The following is a 17,129-nucleotide window of genomic DNA, read 5'->3' as shown; positions in this document are numbered from 1 at the left end:
GATTGTGAGTAACCTTGAGACCATTTCTCTGTTCTGTAACTCACCATAGTAAATCAGAGCACAGTCTGCTGTTTTGTTTTGTTGTTTTTTTTAGAAAAAACAAACAAACAAATCTTATTTTTAAGAACTGTGAGAGGGACACCTGAAATTCATCTGAATTGACACTTTTGTCCTTCTGATTACTTAGTGCTATTTAAAAATAGTGTTCTAGAGTTTTGGCCACAACTTGGCCAACGCATGACCACTGATCTAAGGAAGAGTCAAACAGGTTCACAAGCCTCTGATTTCAGGTAGTCAGAGCAGAAAACAATTTCAGGATAGATCCTGCAAGTGTTTTGACTTAGAATAGCAGTATTTGGGAATTAGAAGGCACCTCACTGAGTGTGTAATCCAATTCCCTCACTTTTTACATGTGAAGACTGAAACACAGAGGTATTGATGAGGATAGAGGGTAATGCTGTAATGGCCATTGGAGCCAAACTGAAGAGTTCAATGCCAGTTCCACCACTTACTGTGTGACCCAGCTGTTTAACATCTCTACACCTTACTTTCCTACCTTGTAAACTAAGATGAAGCTACTCTAAAGGATTGCTTATATAGATGGAATTAATGAATACTTACAAAGCTCCTGCAACCATGCCTGGCTCATAGTAATTCAGTGAGTGCTAATTGTGGTTATAGGATTGTTATAAAGATAGTTATAACAAGGATTATTATAAAGATTTAATGAAGTAATACATACAAAGCAGTTGGAACTATGCATGGCCCAGAGTAATCACTCAGTGAATACCAATGATTCTTAACATGATTCACATAATGTCACATGAACAACTGGTCTTCCCAGGTCAAGAAAACATCTACCCTTTAAGTTGGGTCCTCCTTGGTAATGAGTACATGGCATATCACCACTGGTTTTTTTGTGGAAATTGGAAGGGGCAGGAAAACCACGTCAGAAGGAAATGAATTCTCCAGGAAAGCTCACACAACCTGGAGTACTTCTACTTTGCCTGTCCTCTGTTTCTGGTGTTCTGTCCTTTAAGACTTGCCTTCCAGATAAAACTCTTCCCTTTGCTCAAAAGCCCAGTCTACCTTTTAGCTTTCAGTGTCCATGCTGGTGCAAGGCAGGCTTCTAGGCTCTCTACAAGGTTCTGGGAATCTATCTGGTTTTGAGACAGAATCTCATTTTTAAAAATTTAATAGTTTTATCATATTTTACTATTTGATAGAGGAAAATTGCCTCAGTACTTTTTTTCCCCAATTTTATTGGATCTCCTTAGTCATTTTTCTGTTTCCTTTTTTTAATTTTTGCTTTTGAAAGACAATACATTAATACGTGTTCAAGATGTAAAACAATATCCAATAAATAATCTCCCACCCTGCCATACTCTCTAGCCATCCAATTCCCGAAGCAAAACAATGTAAGCAGTTTCTTATGTACTCTTCCAGAGAGATTCTATGTATAGATAAGCAAATAGTTTAATATTTTTTTCTTCTTTAAAGTATAAAGTTATCCATTTGTTTTTACAAATAAAAAGTTGAATCATTTGTAAAAATCCCACCTCCCAGAAAACTATTGAAATGTTTATTAAAATCACATTAAACATACAAAAGAATCTGTGTAATAATTAAAATGTATTATTCTATTTAGTTGTTCTTTCTAGGACTATGGCATATATCTCCATCAATTCAACTCTTCTGTTATATTGCTCAACAAAAATCTGGGGGCAGCCCGGGTAGCTCAACAGTTTAGCGCCATCTTCAGCCCAGGGCATGATCCTGGAGACCCAGGATCAAGTCCCACGTCAGGCGCCCTGCATGGAGCCTGCTTCTCCCTCTTTCTCTGTCTCTCTCTCTCTGTCTCTCTCTCTCTGTCTCTAATAAATAAATAAATAAAGTCTTTTAAAAAAATCTGTAGTTTTCCTCAGATTTTAAATATTTATTCCTGAGCATTTTATATTTTCATTGTAATGAGTTATTTTCTGTTTATATTATTTATTACAGAGAATTATCTAGTTTTATATTTCTTTTAAAATCTAACTTAATCAAATCTTACTACTTCTAATGAGTTTGTCATTAATTCTTTTATGCCATCATTGTGCACAGGATGAAACCAGATGGAGTGTTTTCAAATCCTGTTCTGCTACTTAATAGCTGTGCAACTATGGGGAAATAATTAAACTTCTCTATGTTTCAATTTCCTCTTCTATAAATTGGAATAAAGATATGACTTCATAAAATTGTCGAAGCAAATAAATAGCCTAATTCAAATGATACTGTTAGGACAGTACATGGAACATGAATCATCTGTAAAAGTTAGCTATTATTAAAATTATGATAATTTTGCTCTCCCTTCGTGATTATTATCTCTATCTCTCTCTCTGTCTTTTGCTTCATACTTATTGCATTAGGTAAAGTTTGTCCTCTTTCATCCTCTACTGTTTTACTATTAAATATGATATTTGGAATTGATTAGAAATAAAGTGCTTAACCATACTTGGAATGTAAACCTTTAGCTGTTAAGCATGTTTTTACATTCTTTACTCACATTATCATGTATTTCTCCTTTGTACTAGTGGTGTGATATATTTTATTAATAGATGTCAAGAAATCAAAACATCTTTAAAATGATAAACTATTTGATCATGATGCATTATTCTTTCAATATCCAACTGAAGTTGATCTGGTAAAATTTAATTTAAAACTTAGAACTCTGTATTCACAAATTGAATTCTTCTGTAGGTGCCTCTGTGTGTGTGTGTGTGTGTGTGTGTGTGTTATTGGTTTTGCTGGCATTAGAAAATAAATTAGAGGGGGTGCCTGACTGGCTCAATTGGTAGAGCATCCAATTCTTGATCTTGAGGTTGTGAGTTCAAGTCCCATGTTGGGTGTAGAGATTATTTAAAAATAAAATATTTTAAAAAGAAAGAAATTAGCAAAATTTCATGCTTTTTCTGTGTTTCAGTTTAAGAATTATTTTTCCTTGATCATTTGATATTTATCTTAACATGATAAAAGAATTCAGTCAACATCACTTTAGAATCTTTATGCTATTACCACAAACTTTTTTTTTAATTTTTTTAAATTTTTATTTATTTATGATAGTCACAGAGAGAGAGAGAGAGAGGCAGAGACACAGGCAGAGGGAGAAGCAGGCTCCATGCACCGGGAGCCCAACGTGGGATTCGATCCTGGGTCTCCAGGATCGCGCCCTGGGCCAAAGGCAGGCGCCAAACCGCTGCGCCACCCAGGGTTCCCTATTACCACAAACTTTAGTTCTCTCCCTGGTGTACAGCCAACTAGATACATTTCCAATTTTCAGTTAATGTGTGAATTTTATTTTTGCTACAAATGAATTTAAACTCCAGGACAGTGGTGTCTGTTAGAATGCTGAGCCATGCAGCTTGTGCAGCAGAGTGGAGAGCCAGGCATAGGCTCTGTTAGAGAGAATGGAACATAGAATGACCATCTAGCGCCAAAGAAAGGTCACAAGTTCGCTGGAATACGTGAGAGCTTTGCCTTCTGAGTCAAAGGGCAGTTATATACAATAGTGCACATGGGTCAGACAGTGGAATCTGAGGCCTGACAGCCTGCAGCCTTTTCTGAGTTTCACCAGTTACTACTTGCATGACTTTGGGTAAATCACTTTCCTGCCCTATGTCTCAGTTTCCCCATCTGTAAAATGGGGATAATTTGTAGTACCTACTTCATAAGGTGAAAGTTAAATTAATTGATTTCTAGAAAGGGTTTAGTACATTGCCTGATACATAATAAAAATGATGTAAATAGTTATTAGTTAATAAGTTAATAGTTATTAACCATCATTATGATTGTTCTTCAGACAGTGACAGAGACATGAAGAGTACATTGACAGTGGATGCTACCATAGGGACTGGGAGACATTGTTGTCCTGTAGAAGTGATTGTAGCATAGGTTTTGCTAACTCTAGGGTTGCTCTAAGTTTTTTAATTCCTTCAAAAGTTCTAGAATTCAAAACTCTGCTGGAAACACAAAAAAGCTCAGAACTTTGACTGTGGACTAACCACAAGACTCTGTGGAATGTGTCTGAGGTGCACTTTGGCTATATCCCCAAGTTCATGTGTACACCACTTGCAGAGAGGGCAGTTCTGGATTCCTGCTTTCCAAGCCACCATTTCAGTGAATAGGAGGTAGGAAGAGCCTCCTGTAGGGAGTTAGTAATGATTTAGTGTATGATAAGGTTACCATTACAAATTAGCAAAGAAAGAGAAAATTATTCAATAATTGACTATTGGGGGGAAAACCTGTAGCATATAAAAATAAAGTTTAGAAATTCCTTATTAGGGCAGCCCCTGTGGCTCAGCAGTTTAGCGCTGCCTGCAGCCTGGGGTGTGATCCTGAAGACCCGGAATCGAGTCCCACATCAGGCTCCCTGTATGGAGCCTGCTTCTCCCTCTGTCTGTGTCTCTGCCTCTCTCTCTCTGTGTGTCTCTCATGAATAAATAAATAAAATTAAATTTTAAAAAAATGAAAACCCATGCTTTAAAAGAAAAAGAAATTTCTTATTAGTTATACTTAAGTGTTAAATATAATTTAAATATATATAAGCCAAAGGTCCCACAAATTCTGACCTCTCTAATCATAAAAGTAATGAAATAAATTTTGTAAAAGCAATATCTATAAATTTTGAAGATGTGGTTTTCAAAAACCAACAAAATACCTGAAAACTTAAGTGGCAAACAGGGAAAATAACTGAAATATAGATAACAGGTGGAAAATTGGTGTACTTACTGTATATAAAGGTATTTCAAATCAATCAGAAAAAGATAAATGCCTTGAAATAAGAAGATAGAAGGAGACCAATAAGTAATTCATAAAATGGCCATAATCAGATGAAAAAAACTTTTAGGAAGAATAAAAGAAATAGCCATTAAAAAGTATATACTATTTTCTTGCTTTCACATCAACATTAATTAAAAAAAATTATGTATGGTATCATTAAGAAAGTTGAAGTATATGCTCACAAGGCCTGCCTGGGGAGATTATGATGGTTTAAACTTTCTGGAGGCCAACTTGACAAAGAGTCAAATGCATTGACTCCCATATTCACTTCTAGGAATACATCCATAGGAAACAGCCAAAAATGTGGAAAAATATATGCAATATTATAGCATTATTTGGAATAGCCACAAAACTTGTGATTCTCCAAAAAAAAAAAAAAAAAAAGAGAGAAAACATGTAAATGTCTGGTAATAAGAAAATGATCAAATCAGTTGTGCTAATAAGTTCAGTCAATGGAATTTTATGCCACCTTTTATAAATAACATTTTAAAAATCTTACCTTACGGCTTGGGAAGACATTTATGATCAAATATTAAATGAAAAAGGGCAAAAATAAAAATTATATGTACAACATGATCTTATTTTTGTAAAGAATAAATAGATATGTATAATTCCAGCACTATACTCAGAACTGTTAATCATTTATTGTTACAATATTAAAACATTTCTATATCTTCAGATCAATAGAGACCACCCATCTTCCTGTATCAGTCATTCCCCAGGAACACATGCATATTATGAACAATTTAGTAGCTAAAAAGTTACAGATACCACTCCAGTTGTGAGGCATGCCTCCACTGATGGAAGCTCTGATAAACCAGTTGTTAGATCTTCTTAATATCACCCTTGACCTGGTCCCTTATCATGGAAGGGGACTTTGGGGTGGGGAGAGATACAGAGATTCACTTAGTAAAAAGCAACAAAATGCCCTTACTATTAACCAAACTCATGCTGGATCTTCGAAAAGTTGAGTCATTTTTTTTTCAAGTTCTATCATTGTATTCTAATCCATGGAAAGATCACAGTGTGAGAGATTTAAGATTTGCATCAGTAGCTTGGTCAGCTAGTATTGCTGCACCAGCAGCCCCAGGCACAAAGCCACTGGCCTTATCCCTGAGGCTCAGCACCTCAGGGTGCTGTTGCACCTTCCAGAACTTTTTCCCTCCTGATTTTTGCCTCCGCACAGCTTTTTGGATCTTTTATCCCCTCTGCTTGCTCCTCAGAAACTTGCCTTCTCATTTATACAGCCTGTGAGTTACCACTCATTTTCAGTCACGTCCATTTTGAGTACAGAATGGAGGGCAGGAGACAGTTCAGATTTTGAAGGATAAGGTGGAAAGGGCATAGGTTCACAACTGCTCATTCTGAAGCAACCAGATCCTTCAGGCTTCCAGGTTTCAACTGCTAGCATTTTTTCCATGCTCCCTTATTACTTTACATAGGCAGGTAGAGGAACAGATGTTCCAGGAAGCAGGTAGGGAGGAAGCCCATGGTGCCACATAAGTTAAGTACATACAACACACCAACATCTTAACAGTGATTATCTTTGAGGATATATGTTCCTCTTTTTATCTCTATTTTTGTAATTTTTATAAAGCAAGAAAGTATTATAAATAAAATAACATATAAAATGACAAATCCAATGACTTAAAATATCTGGGGATAGTATTTGGGCATCCGTGTGTGTGTGTGTGTGTGTGTGTGTGTGTGTGTGTGTGTGTTTTAATGTATAGCCAGTGTTGAGATCCAGGGATATAGTCAACCTCTCATTTTACAAAATACACAGCTGAACCCAAAGTGGTTCACCTTAACATACTTGGCTAATATGCTCATTGTTCAAAAAGAGGATTCTTTATGAGATTCAGATTTAACTGAGAAGTCAGATCTCTTAATTACTGAGAAGTCATTTCTGCTGTCAGTCTTTTAGACCTCATAGTATTACATGCTGCAAAGTTCTAATAATATAGTTTAAACACTCTTACTTTAACCATATATCCATAATATATGACAGTTGATGGAAGCTGTTCATTTACCTCAACTCTACTTAAAATCTTAGTGATATGTCTTATAAAATTGTTTAAAGGAGTGGAAGACTCCTTCTTCTACCATTTTTCCTAACTCTGTTCCCAGGGATTATGAAAAATGAGACTTCAGTTTGTATATCTACTCTCTTCAATTTGCCAATTGGAAAAGAATATGCTGATTAAATCAGTAAGCATGTATTTATCAAGTATCTACAATATATCCAATGCTACTCTAGCTTCTACTATATAATGTGAGAGATTCTTTTTCCTATAATGAAGACAAAGCTATACAGCCAAAATTCTAATGCAATCTCATGAAGAGTGATTATTCACTAGGTTTGGTCTTATTCTCTGCCTTTTATAAAGTAGTAATGAAACTATGGCGGGAACTCTGCCACTATTCCATTTCCATTCCTTCAAATATCTTTAGAAACAAATGAGGCAGCTATTGAGGAACTTATTGTCCATCTGTGACTGTGGACAGAAAGCAAGTATGGACATTTTCAGGGACAGTGCAATTTTTTAAAAGATTTTATTTATTTATTCATGAGAGACACACAGAGAGAGAGAGAGAGGCAGAGACACAGGCAGAAGGAGAAGCAGGCTCCACGCAGGGTGCCTGATGTGGGACTCGATCCTGGGGCTCCAGGATCATGCCCTGGGCTGAAGGCAGGTGCTAAACCGCTGAGCCACCCAGCCGTCCCGGGACAATGCAATTTTAAAGAAAATTTAAAGAAGTAAGGAATCATATCCAATCTGGGAATTATTGATAAAGGGGGAGAAAACAGAATCAAGACAACAAGAACATCCGTGGTAGGCCAGCTGACAGAATGTGTCTGCAGCAGGGCTTCAGGAGAAATACATAGCAAAGGGAATGATTGACTTGTTTGATCTTTGACAATGGACCAGCCACTCAAACTATATTTGTTTTCTTAAACTTTTCTCAGTGGATCAAGGCACTAGGAGCATTTTTATAAGTGGCCACAGTAGAGGGCCATTCAAAGGATGCCTTTAGAGGACCCAAGGAAAATCCCCTTCTCCAGATCCCTTCTAGCCCAATAGTCATTATTCATCAACAAAAGGTTATTTGGTTCTCCACAGATGTGAGAAAGACACCTAGAATATCAGTCATGAAAGGAATCTTAGAGGTCAACCTACTCAACACAGTTGTTTAATCAACAACATCCCAAGCTATGTTTGGTCAGAACCCATTCAGATCAATAGAGGATCCAGGATCCAGGATCAAACATCAGCAGTGATAAGAAGCACACTTAGTTCACAAGATAATCTCTTCAAGTTCTAAATAGCTCTAGTCATTTAAAGTCTTAATTAATTCAATTTCTACCCATCAGGACTAGTTTTCCCTGTGCATCTACAGAAAACAAGTCCAAACCCTCTTCCAGTTTTTCCAGTATTTGAAAACAGTTTTCATGTCTTCTCCTAGATAACAAATCCTATCTCCTCACCTGTTCCTCAGCTTCTAGAGTCCCCAGTTAAAATAGCAAATACTTGATGTGGAAATCTGTCATTTCTGGGAAGTGTAAGATGAAGGTGGAGTGATATATTTGATCCAGAAGAAAGTTAGGAAGATTGGAAGAAGGGTGGTTGAAATAACAGCATTTGGCTTCCTCTGCAATTTCCAAAGACCAACTAGGCTAGTACAGCCCTTCATAAAATTCATTTAAAATTTATACCTGCCTAATTGCCAAAGAACTTATTGACACAGTATTTTAACATCAAGAGATTTCCACAAGATTCCAGTGGATGAGAAAGCCCATTGAACATGCATGCTAAATCAATCAATCCATTCATTGTACATATACTCAAAGCCCTATGCATTAAATATTGAGATCTCAGGGATCCCCAGGTGGCTCAGTGGTTTAGCACCTGCCTTCGGCCCAGGGCGTGATCCTGGGTCCCAGGATGGAGTCCTACATCAGGCTCCCAGCATGGAGCCTGCTTCTCCCTCTGCCTGTGCCTCTGCCTCTCTCTCTCTCTCTCTGTGTCTCACATGAAGAAATAAATAAAATCTTAAAAAAAGAATTAGTATTATTAAAATGAAGTTCATTTTATGAAAATACATTCTAGAGTGGCATCATTACTGAAGTTCAACACAGACATGCTTCTTAAAATGGCAAATTCCATTTCCCAGCACCCTCACCCCCCACCCCACTACCACCTGATGTCCAGTAGAGATGCCAACTGTGGAATGGCATTCACAAATCAGAAGAAGCCCCCTGAGGAACACAGTGATGCTGAGATTCAAAGAAATACAACATGTGCTACATCACAAATCCAGTTATTAAGAAAGGTCTGATTGTGGCCAGATATTTACCCAGAGATAATATTGTTGCAAGACTTCTTCCCCGGAGAATGAAATCCCCTTTTCCACTCCCAGGGCATGAAAGTTCCTTTGAGTACTTGTTCTCTCAGCTGGTATAGGCAGAAAGCTTGGAGCTATTTTTCTCTTTAAAATGTTAGAAAGAAACTCTTTTTTCCTCCTCACATATGACTGGCACTTTATAAAATACTCTTAAAGCCTCGGCCAATATACCCTGAGGGACTGGAGGAGAAAACAGGAGAAATAGCAAAATGTTTCAGCTCACAAGATCTCTGTAGCCTGCTCAGCAATGCAAAGGGGGTCTCATTAAGGACAAAGAAGACAGAGAGCCCTATCTATGTCAAAGAAGTAATATTCATAATAATTGGCTTGGTTTGAATACTTACTCTGTACAGGCATTTCTCTAAGCACTTTTCATGGATTAACTCATTTAGCTCTCAAAACAGCCCTAGGTAGTTACTGTTCTTATCCTATTTGACAAGTGATGAAAAGGAATAGAGAAGTTAAATAACTCACCCAGGGTCACACAGCTAACCAGGTAAGTGGCAGTGCCAGGATTCAAACGCTGGAGGTTGCTTCTAGGCTCTTAGCATTTTTCTACATGGCCTCCAAGTATGTATGCAATGTGTCACATGATGGATCATATGAAATGACTTTTGTTTCAATGCCAGCCAACTATATCAATGACCTTAAACTTGTTTCTGCACTGCCAGAGACTTCCAGACTGGCTTTTAATCCTAACCAGCAGAACTGGTACCATCCTGGTCTGGGGACCAAGTCAAGGCCCACAGGGACTCTTCATCACCAGCGGGTGGCAATATTGTCACATGGTGCCATCAAGGTACAGTGTAGGCTTGGTATCCTCCCTAAAAGTAGAAGGCCTCGCTACCTTATGGAGAGGTCATTCCAAGCAACCCCTGAAATGGAATTTCTCTACTGTCTCTGAGACACCTAGGATAATCCTGGAGGAGGAGAGAGAGATCAGAATTAAGAGAATACCCAGGGAACTATTCATTTAAATGATTCTTCCTCTGCCCTGCCATATCCCTGGTATATTTCAATTGTCAGTACACATTTTGTCTTCCCACTAGGATATGTCTTTCTTAAAGACAGAGACTCTGCAACTTTTGCCCTCACAATTTCACTAGCATACGGTAGATGTTGAGTAAATGGATGAATCGTTAAACTTCAGCTCTTCACAGGCAATCGGTTCCACTGCAAGAAACAGTCTAAGAAAGATCCACAAAGTCCTCTGTTTCCTATATCTTAATGGCCCCATTGTTTAGTATAATAGCTAAGGACTAGTAGGAACTCTGAAGTAGATTTTGTTCTGCCTCACTCATCTTCCGGTCCCGCTATGCTCTGCCCTGTGCTGTGTGAATTCCTTCTATAATACATTACATTCCATAAATGTAAATCAACTGATTTTCAACAAGAGTGCTATGACCATTCAACGGGGAAGAATACTGATGGAACAATTAGATAGCCATGTGCAAAAGAATAAAAATCAGACCCTTACCTTAACACCATATATAAAAATTAACTCAAGATGGATCAAAGATCTAAGCCAAAGACCTAAAACTATAAAACTCCTAGAAGAAACCTAGGAGAGAAGCTTTGTGACATTAAATTTGACAATGATTTCTTGGACATGAAGACAAAAGGACAGACAACAAAAGGAAAAATAGGCAAATTGAGCTACATCAGAGTTAAAATCTTTTGTGTATCAAAGGGCATGATCAGCAGAATGAAAAGGCAGCCCACAGAATGGGAGAAAATATAGGTAAATCATATATCTATCTAATAGAGGGCTAATATCCAGAGTTTATAAGAATTTCTATAACTTTACACCAAAAATCAAACCACCTGTTTAAAAATGGTTAAAGGACTTAAGGAGATATTTCTCTTAAGATGATATATAACTAGCCAGTAAGTACATGAAAAGATACTCAACATGCCTAATCATTGAGCCATGAGAATCAAAACCATGAGATATCACTACACATCTATTAAACTACCTATTATTAGAACAAACACATGAAACAATAACAGGAAATAACAAGTTTCTGTAAGGATATGGAAATATTGGAACCCTCATGTGCTGTTGGCAGGAATATAAAATGGTGCAACTGCTATGGGAAACATTTTGGTGGCTCTTAAACAATTAAAAATAGAATTATTGTATGATCCAGGAATTCCACTTTTAAGTTTATAGCAAAAAGAATTAAAAGCAGGGTATCAAAGCAGTTTTTTTTTTTTAATTTATTTATTCATGAGAGACAGAAAGAGAGAGAGAGAGGCAGAGACATAGGCTGAGGCTCCCTACAAGGAGGCTGATGTGGGACTCAATCCAGGATCCCGGGATCACACCCTGGGCCAAAGGCAGATGCTCAATCACTGAGCCATCCAGGCATTCCTCCAAGCTCAAAGCAGTTTTTGAGTACCATGTTCATGATAGCATTATTCAAAATTGACAAAAGGTAGAAACAGCCCAAGTATCTATCACTGGATGAGTAGATAAACCACATGTGGTCTAAACATACAATAGGATATTATTCGACCTTAAAAAGGAATGAAATTGTGACACATGCCACAACATGAATGAACCTTAGGACATTATGCTAAGTAAAATAAGACCAAAGCACACTGTTAATTCCACTTACATAACATTCCTTAAAGTAGTCAAATTCATAGAGGCTGAAAGTGGTAGTGATTTCTAGGGACTGTAGGAGGGAATAATGGACAGTTACTATCTAGTAGGTACAGAGTTTGAGCTCTAGAAGATAAAGAGTTCTGGAAATGATTGATGGTGATGATTGCACAACAAGGTGACTGTATAAAATGCCCCTGAACTATATACTTAAAAAGGGTTGAAATGGTAAAGTTTATGTTGTATACATTTCACTACAAGTTTTTAATTAAAAAAAAAAAAAAAAGGATCTTCAAATATCTGAAGGCTGCTGCTATCATGGTCCCACAGAATAATCTCTGTAGTTAACACATCTGTTTCTTCAGTTGTTCCTCAGGTAACACAAATGGGATCTATCCTGGTCTCTCTGAGTGTTCTCCAGCCACTGAGAGCCCATTAAATCTGCAGGCCATAGACCTCAACATGACACTGACCAGTTAAGAACAGGAAAGGCCTATCACCTCTTTCAGTCTGTTTACTAAACAAATAATGCAGCCAAAGTTCCTACTGGTGCACAGCAGGAGGGAATAGGGTGGAGAATACATCAGGAGAACAGAAAATAATGCAATATCTCTATCAGAGTTAAGTAAACTGAGTCACTGAGAGGAAAAGTTTAATATATTTCAGACCAAAGAGGGAAATCTAAAACCAACATAAGGGTCCCATTTTCCTCTCTGGTCTCACCAATTTTGAGTAGCCTGAAAGCCTACACAGAATCATAAAATCTCAGAGGACATCTAGTCCTTCCGATTTCTTCGTAATAAATGGTGATGTTACAACATGGCCCACAGGGGTCCACCTTTCTTAAGAAGCATTTAGGGTGCTTGTGAGGAGGATGACTCAGCCTCCTGCCCAGATTCATCAGAGAAGTATCATGAATCACTTGTATGGGTGATGTTATGGGTGTTATTCTTTCAGTGAATTTGGTACACACACTAAGAGTATCTCTGTTTGATTCATGAAGGTGACTCATCTGAGGAAGTTGACCTGACTATGGTTTATCAAGCAGCTTCTAATGGAGATGTCAATGCTCTGACTTCAGTAATTCGGGAAGACCCTTCCATCCTGGAATGCTGTGACAGTGAAGGTGAGCTATTTATGCATTTTGAATCCTGCAGGTTCCTGAAGGGTCTGCTCTATTCTTTTAGAGATGGCCTTCAGAGGTGAGCAATGTTAATAAAATTGCATATGACAAATCATTTTGATACTAGAGGGCCAAGGAGTATCCTGCCTGAGGCTGAAGGTCCCTTAGTAGGTTTTTTTTTTTTTAAGATTTATTTATTCATGAGAGACAGAGAGAGAGAGAGGAGCAGAGACACAGGCAGAGGGAGAAGCAGGCTCCGTGCAGGGAGCCCGATGTGGGACTCGATCCCAGGACTCCAGGATCACACCCTGGGCCAAAGGCAGGTGCTAAACCACTGAGCCACCCAGGGATCCCCTCTTAGTAGTTTTTTAAATGATGGTCTTGGACACAAATCTTCTAATTCTTCTATATCACCTGTATAATGAAGCCAGTTGGTTTGGTTTTCTTTCAACTTCTTTGTATGAATGACTAAAGTAGATAGGCCAAGTAGTTAAAAAAAGAAGTATGGAAAGAGGGCTATTTTTGGTAGCATTGGATGTTGGGAAAGTGTTACTATTAAAGCCAGAAAGCAAAGATTTGCTTCTCAGAAGATGGAGTAGATGTACTTTTTTTCTGTTCCTACTGCTAAATATAACTAAAAATCTTGGATGTTGTATATAATATAAACATAAGAACACACTGGAAAGTGGAAAGAAAATGACAGACTGGCTAGGACCATGGGACCTAAGGAATGACATGTTGGTAAGTTTCCTCGGTTTTCTTTATTGCTTTTTATATATCGTACTCGGAGTTAAAGAATCTAACAGCCCAGAAAGGCCAATAGTCACACACACACACACACACACACACACACACACAAAGCCCCCAACAAAAGCCTGCTCTCTAGCCAAAGAACCAGGAATGGGACCACATAGCAAGACCGAAAACTTTCAGACAATAATGAGTCCACTCCAACCAAACATCACACAAATACAAACAAGCAAATAAAAACTTGTGGCCCTAGCCCTACCATTCCAACAAAGACCAAGTAGAGATCTTGGACCTCCACTCCAACTACTGAGCCTCCATCCCCATACCTGTCGAGGTAGTGTCAGAGGAAGCCTTTTTACAAATTAGTATTTTTACCACCACCCAGTAATGAAGAGTCTTCTCCCTTAGATGTCAATAGTAGCCAAATAGGGACCTGAACTTCTGATCCCACCTAGCAATAATAAGGTGACACATGCACCCCTACTTCCCCTTTGGAGGAGTGTCAGAGAAAGTCAGATAAAATAGAAGGTTTAAGTAAGATTAGGCAACTCAACGCAATACCCCCAAATGTCCAAGTTTCAATAGCAAATCATTTGTCATATCAAGGAGCACTGGGTGTTATTCTGTATGTTGGCAAATTGAACACCAATAAAAAATAAATTTATTATTTAAAAAAAAAAACAGGAATGAATGAAAAAAGACAATACCTACCAATACTGAAATAACAGATGTTAGAATTATCTGAAAGATTTTGAAGATGCCATGAAAAAAGAAATGCTTCGATGAGCAATTAAAAATGTGCTTGAACCAAATGAAAAAAAAAAAGGAATCCTCAACAAAGAAATAACAGACATAAAGAAGAACAAATTGGAGAATTTTGAAACTAAGAAATACAATAATTATAATTAAAAATTCAATAGATAAGCTCAGCAGCAGAATGAGGAAGCAGAGGAAAGGATCAAGAAACTTGAAAATAGAATGACAGGAATCAGCCAGTCTGAATGAACAATTGAAAGAAAATGGGCTTAAAAAAAAAAAAAAAAGAATATCAAGAACCCGTGGGACTGTAACAAAAGTTCTCTCTTTGTTTTTTCTGTCCTAGTACTTTTGGAAAGTCATTAACGATTTTTAACCAGTGTATTTGTACCAATAAGAGCTGGGAGTCCCTTATCATGACAGCAAAATGTTTCATAAATGTATATAAATGTTTTATAAAGTGAGTAGTTGCCCCTAATCATCCATAGTAGTTTTATTTGTTTGTTTGTTTTTAAATCAGACTTACTTGACATATGTTTTGGGGCTAGAAATGGAAAATGAGGAGAAATGAATATTACCACTTGTATGATAATGCAAGATCCAGACTCTTTGGGTTCAATCCTAGCTTGCACGGCCCTTGAGTAGAAATGAATGTATGAAATCTTAAAATTTGTGGAGCACAGCTAAAGCAGTGTATGGCACTGAATACATTCATTAGAAAAAAGGAAAAGTATCAGTCAATAATCTAAGTTCTTATCCCAAGAATTTAGAAAAACAACAAAATAAACCAAAGAAAGAAAGAATAAAGAAAGAAGAGAAATCAATGGAATTAAAAACAGAAAACAATAAAGAAAATCAATGAAGCAAGGAACTGATTCTTTGAAAAAAACCGATAAAATTGACAAAATTCTAGCAGTACTGACACAAAATGAAAGAAGTCACAAACTACCACTATCAAGAGTGAAACCAAAGATATCACTATAGAACCTATGGACATCTAACCAATAAAAAGGAACTACAACAACAACAAAAAAAACTCTACGCACATAAATTTGACTATTTAGATGAATGGCTCGATTCCTCAAAAAAGGTAAACAACCACAATTCATCCTGTAGGAAATAGACTATTTGAATGTCCCTATAACTATTAAGGAAAGTATATTCATAATTTTTAAATTCCCAGAAAAAGAAAGTTTTAGGCCTAGATGTTTTCTCTGAAAACTTCAAACTTTTAAATAATAATTAATATTGATTCTAAATAACCTCTTCCAGAAAAAATGAGAAGGAAACTCTTCTCAGTTACATTTATGAAGCTAATTATTACCCTGACATTGAAAACAGGTGATATAAAAAGATGATATAAAAAAATGAACCTAAAGACCAATACTCCTCATGAATGTAGATATAAAAAACCTTAGCAAAATGTTAGCAAATTTAAGTCAGTAATTTAGAACTAGAATTATATACCATGACCAAGTGGGATTTGTTATATGAATGTGTGATTTGGTATTTCAAAATCAATCGATGTAACCCATCATATTAACTAGCTAAAGAAGAAAAATCATATGATCATATCAATGAATGCAGAAAAGCATTTGAAAAAATTTTACACACATTGATGATCAAAAACTCAGAAAAATGGGAATAAAGGGGCACTTCCCCCATTTGATCTACAAAAGAAGAAATAAAACCCTAGAATTAACATTTTATTTAGTGGTAAAAAAGACTGAATACTTTGCCTCTAAAATCAGGAACAAAGCAAAGATGTCCACTCTTAATTATATTCAGCATAATAATGGAAGTTCTAGCCAGTGCAAAAAAAAGGCAAGAAAAGGAAATAAAAAGCATATCTATTGAAAATGAAAAAAACAAAACTTTCCCCTTTTGCACAGCTTGATTTTCCACGTAGAAAATCCTGAGAAGCTACCAAAAAAACGTCTACAACTCAATGAGTTCAGCAAGGTCACAGTGTGTAAGATCAATCCATAAAAACAAATTATATTCCTGTATAATAGAAGTGAATACATGAATATCACAATTAAAACTATAATACCGTTTGGGATGCCTGGGTGGCTCAATTGGTTAAGCGTCCAATTCTTGATTTCAGCTTAGGTCATTATCTTAGGGTCACAGGATCAAGCTCTGCATCTGGGTTCACACTCAGTGTGGAGCCTACTTAAGTTTCTCTCTTTCTCTCCCTCTGCCCCCCCTAAAACAAAACAAAAAAACTACAATACCATTTAAAATTGCTCAACCAAAGAATACTTAGGTGTGAATATAACAAAATATGTACCAGATTTTATACCAAAAACTATAAAATGCTGATGACAGAAATCAAAAGAGATCTAAATAAATGGAGAGACATATCATGCTCATGGATTAGAAGGCTCAAGGTAGTAAATATTCAGTGCTTTTCAAATTCATATACAGGTTTAATTCAATTTCTATCAAACCCCAGCAAGATTTTTGTGTAGATATACACAAAATTATCTAAAATGTATATAGAAAGGCCAAAGATTTAGTAGAGTTAAATCAATTTTGAAAAAGAATAAAGTGGAAAGGAGAACTTAGGAAGATGGAAGAGTAGAGGAACCTTAGTTCACGCATCGCATGTTTACAACTAGATATCATCCACATCCAAGTCAATAAACTGGAGAGTGATCCAAA

At 36.8% G+C, this 17,129-nt stretch overlaps 1 protein-coding gene across 4 annotated transcripts in view; it reads left to right on the top strand.

The window, feature by feature from the left end:
• The window catches only part of ANKRD55 (ankyrin repeat domain 55), a 179,319-nt gene that overhangs the window by 99,091 nt on the left and 63,099 nt on the right, over positions 1–17,129 (top strand). For all 4 annotated transcript variants that reach the window (XM_072749952.1, XM_072749950.1, XM_072749951.1 and 1 more), the window contains exon 3: positions 12,837–12,959. In XM_072749952.1, coding sequence (XP_072606053.1) covers positions 12,837–12,959 — 123 coding nt within the window. The remainder of the gene's footprint in view (positions 1–12,836; positions 12,960–17,129) is intronic.

This window comes from Vulpes vulpes, chromosome 2, assembly GCF_048418805.1.
Source record: "Vulpes vulpes isolate BD-2025 chromosome 2, VulVul3, whole genome shotgun sequence".
In the NCBI taxonomy this organism is placed as follows: Eukaryota; Metazoa; Chordata; class Mammalia; order Carnivora; family Canidae; genus Vulpes; species Vulpes vulpes.
This window is presented reverse-complemented; position numbering and strand designations above follow the sequence as displayed.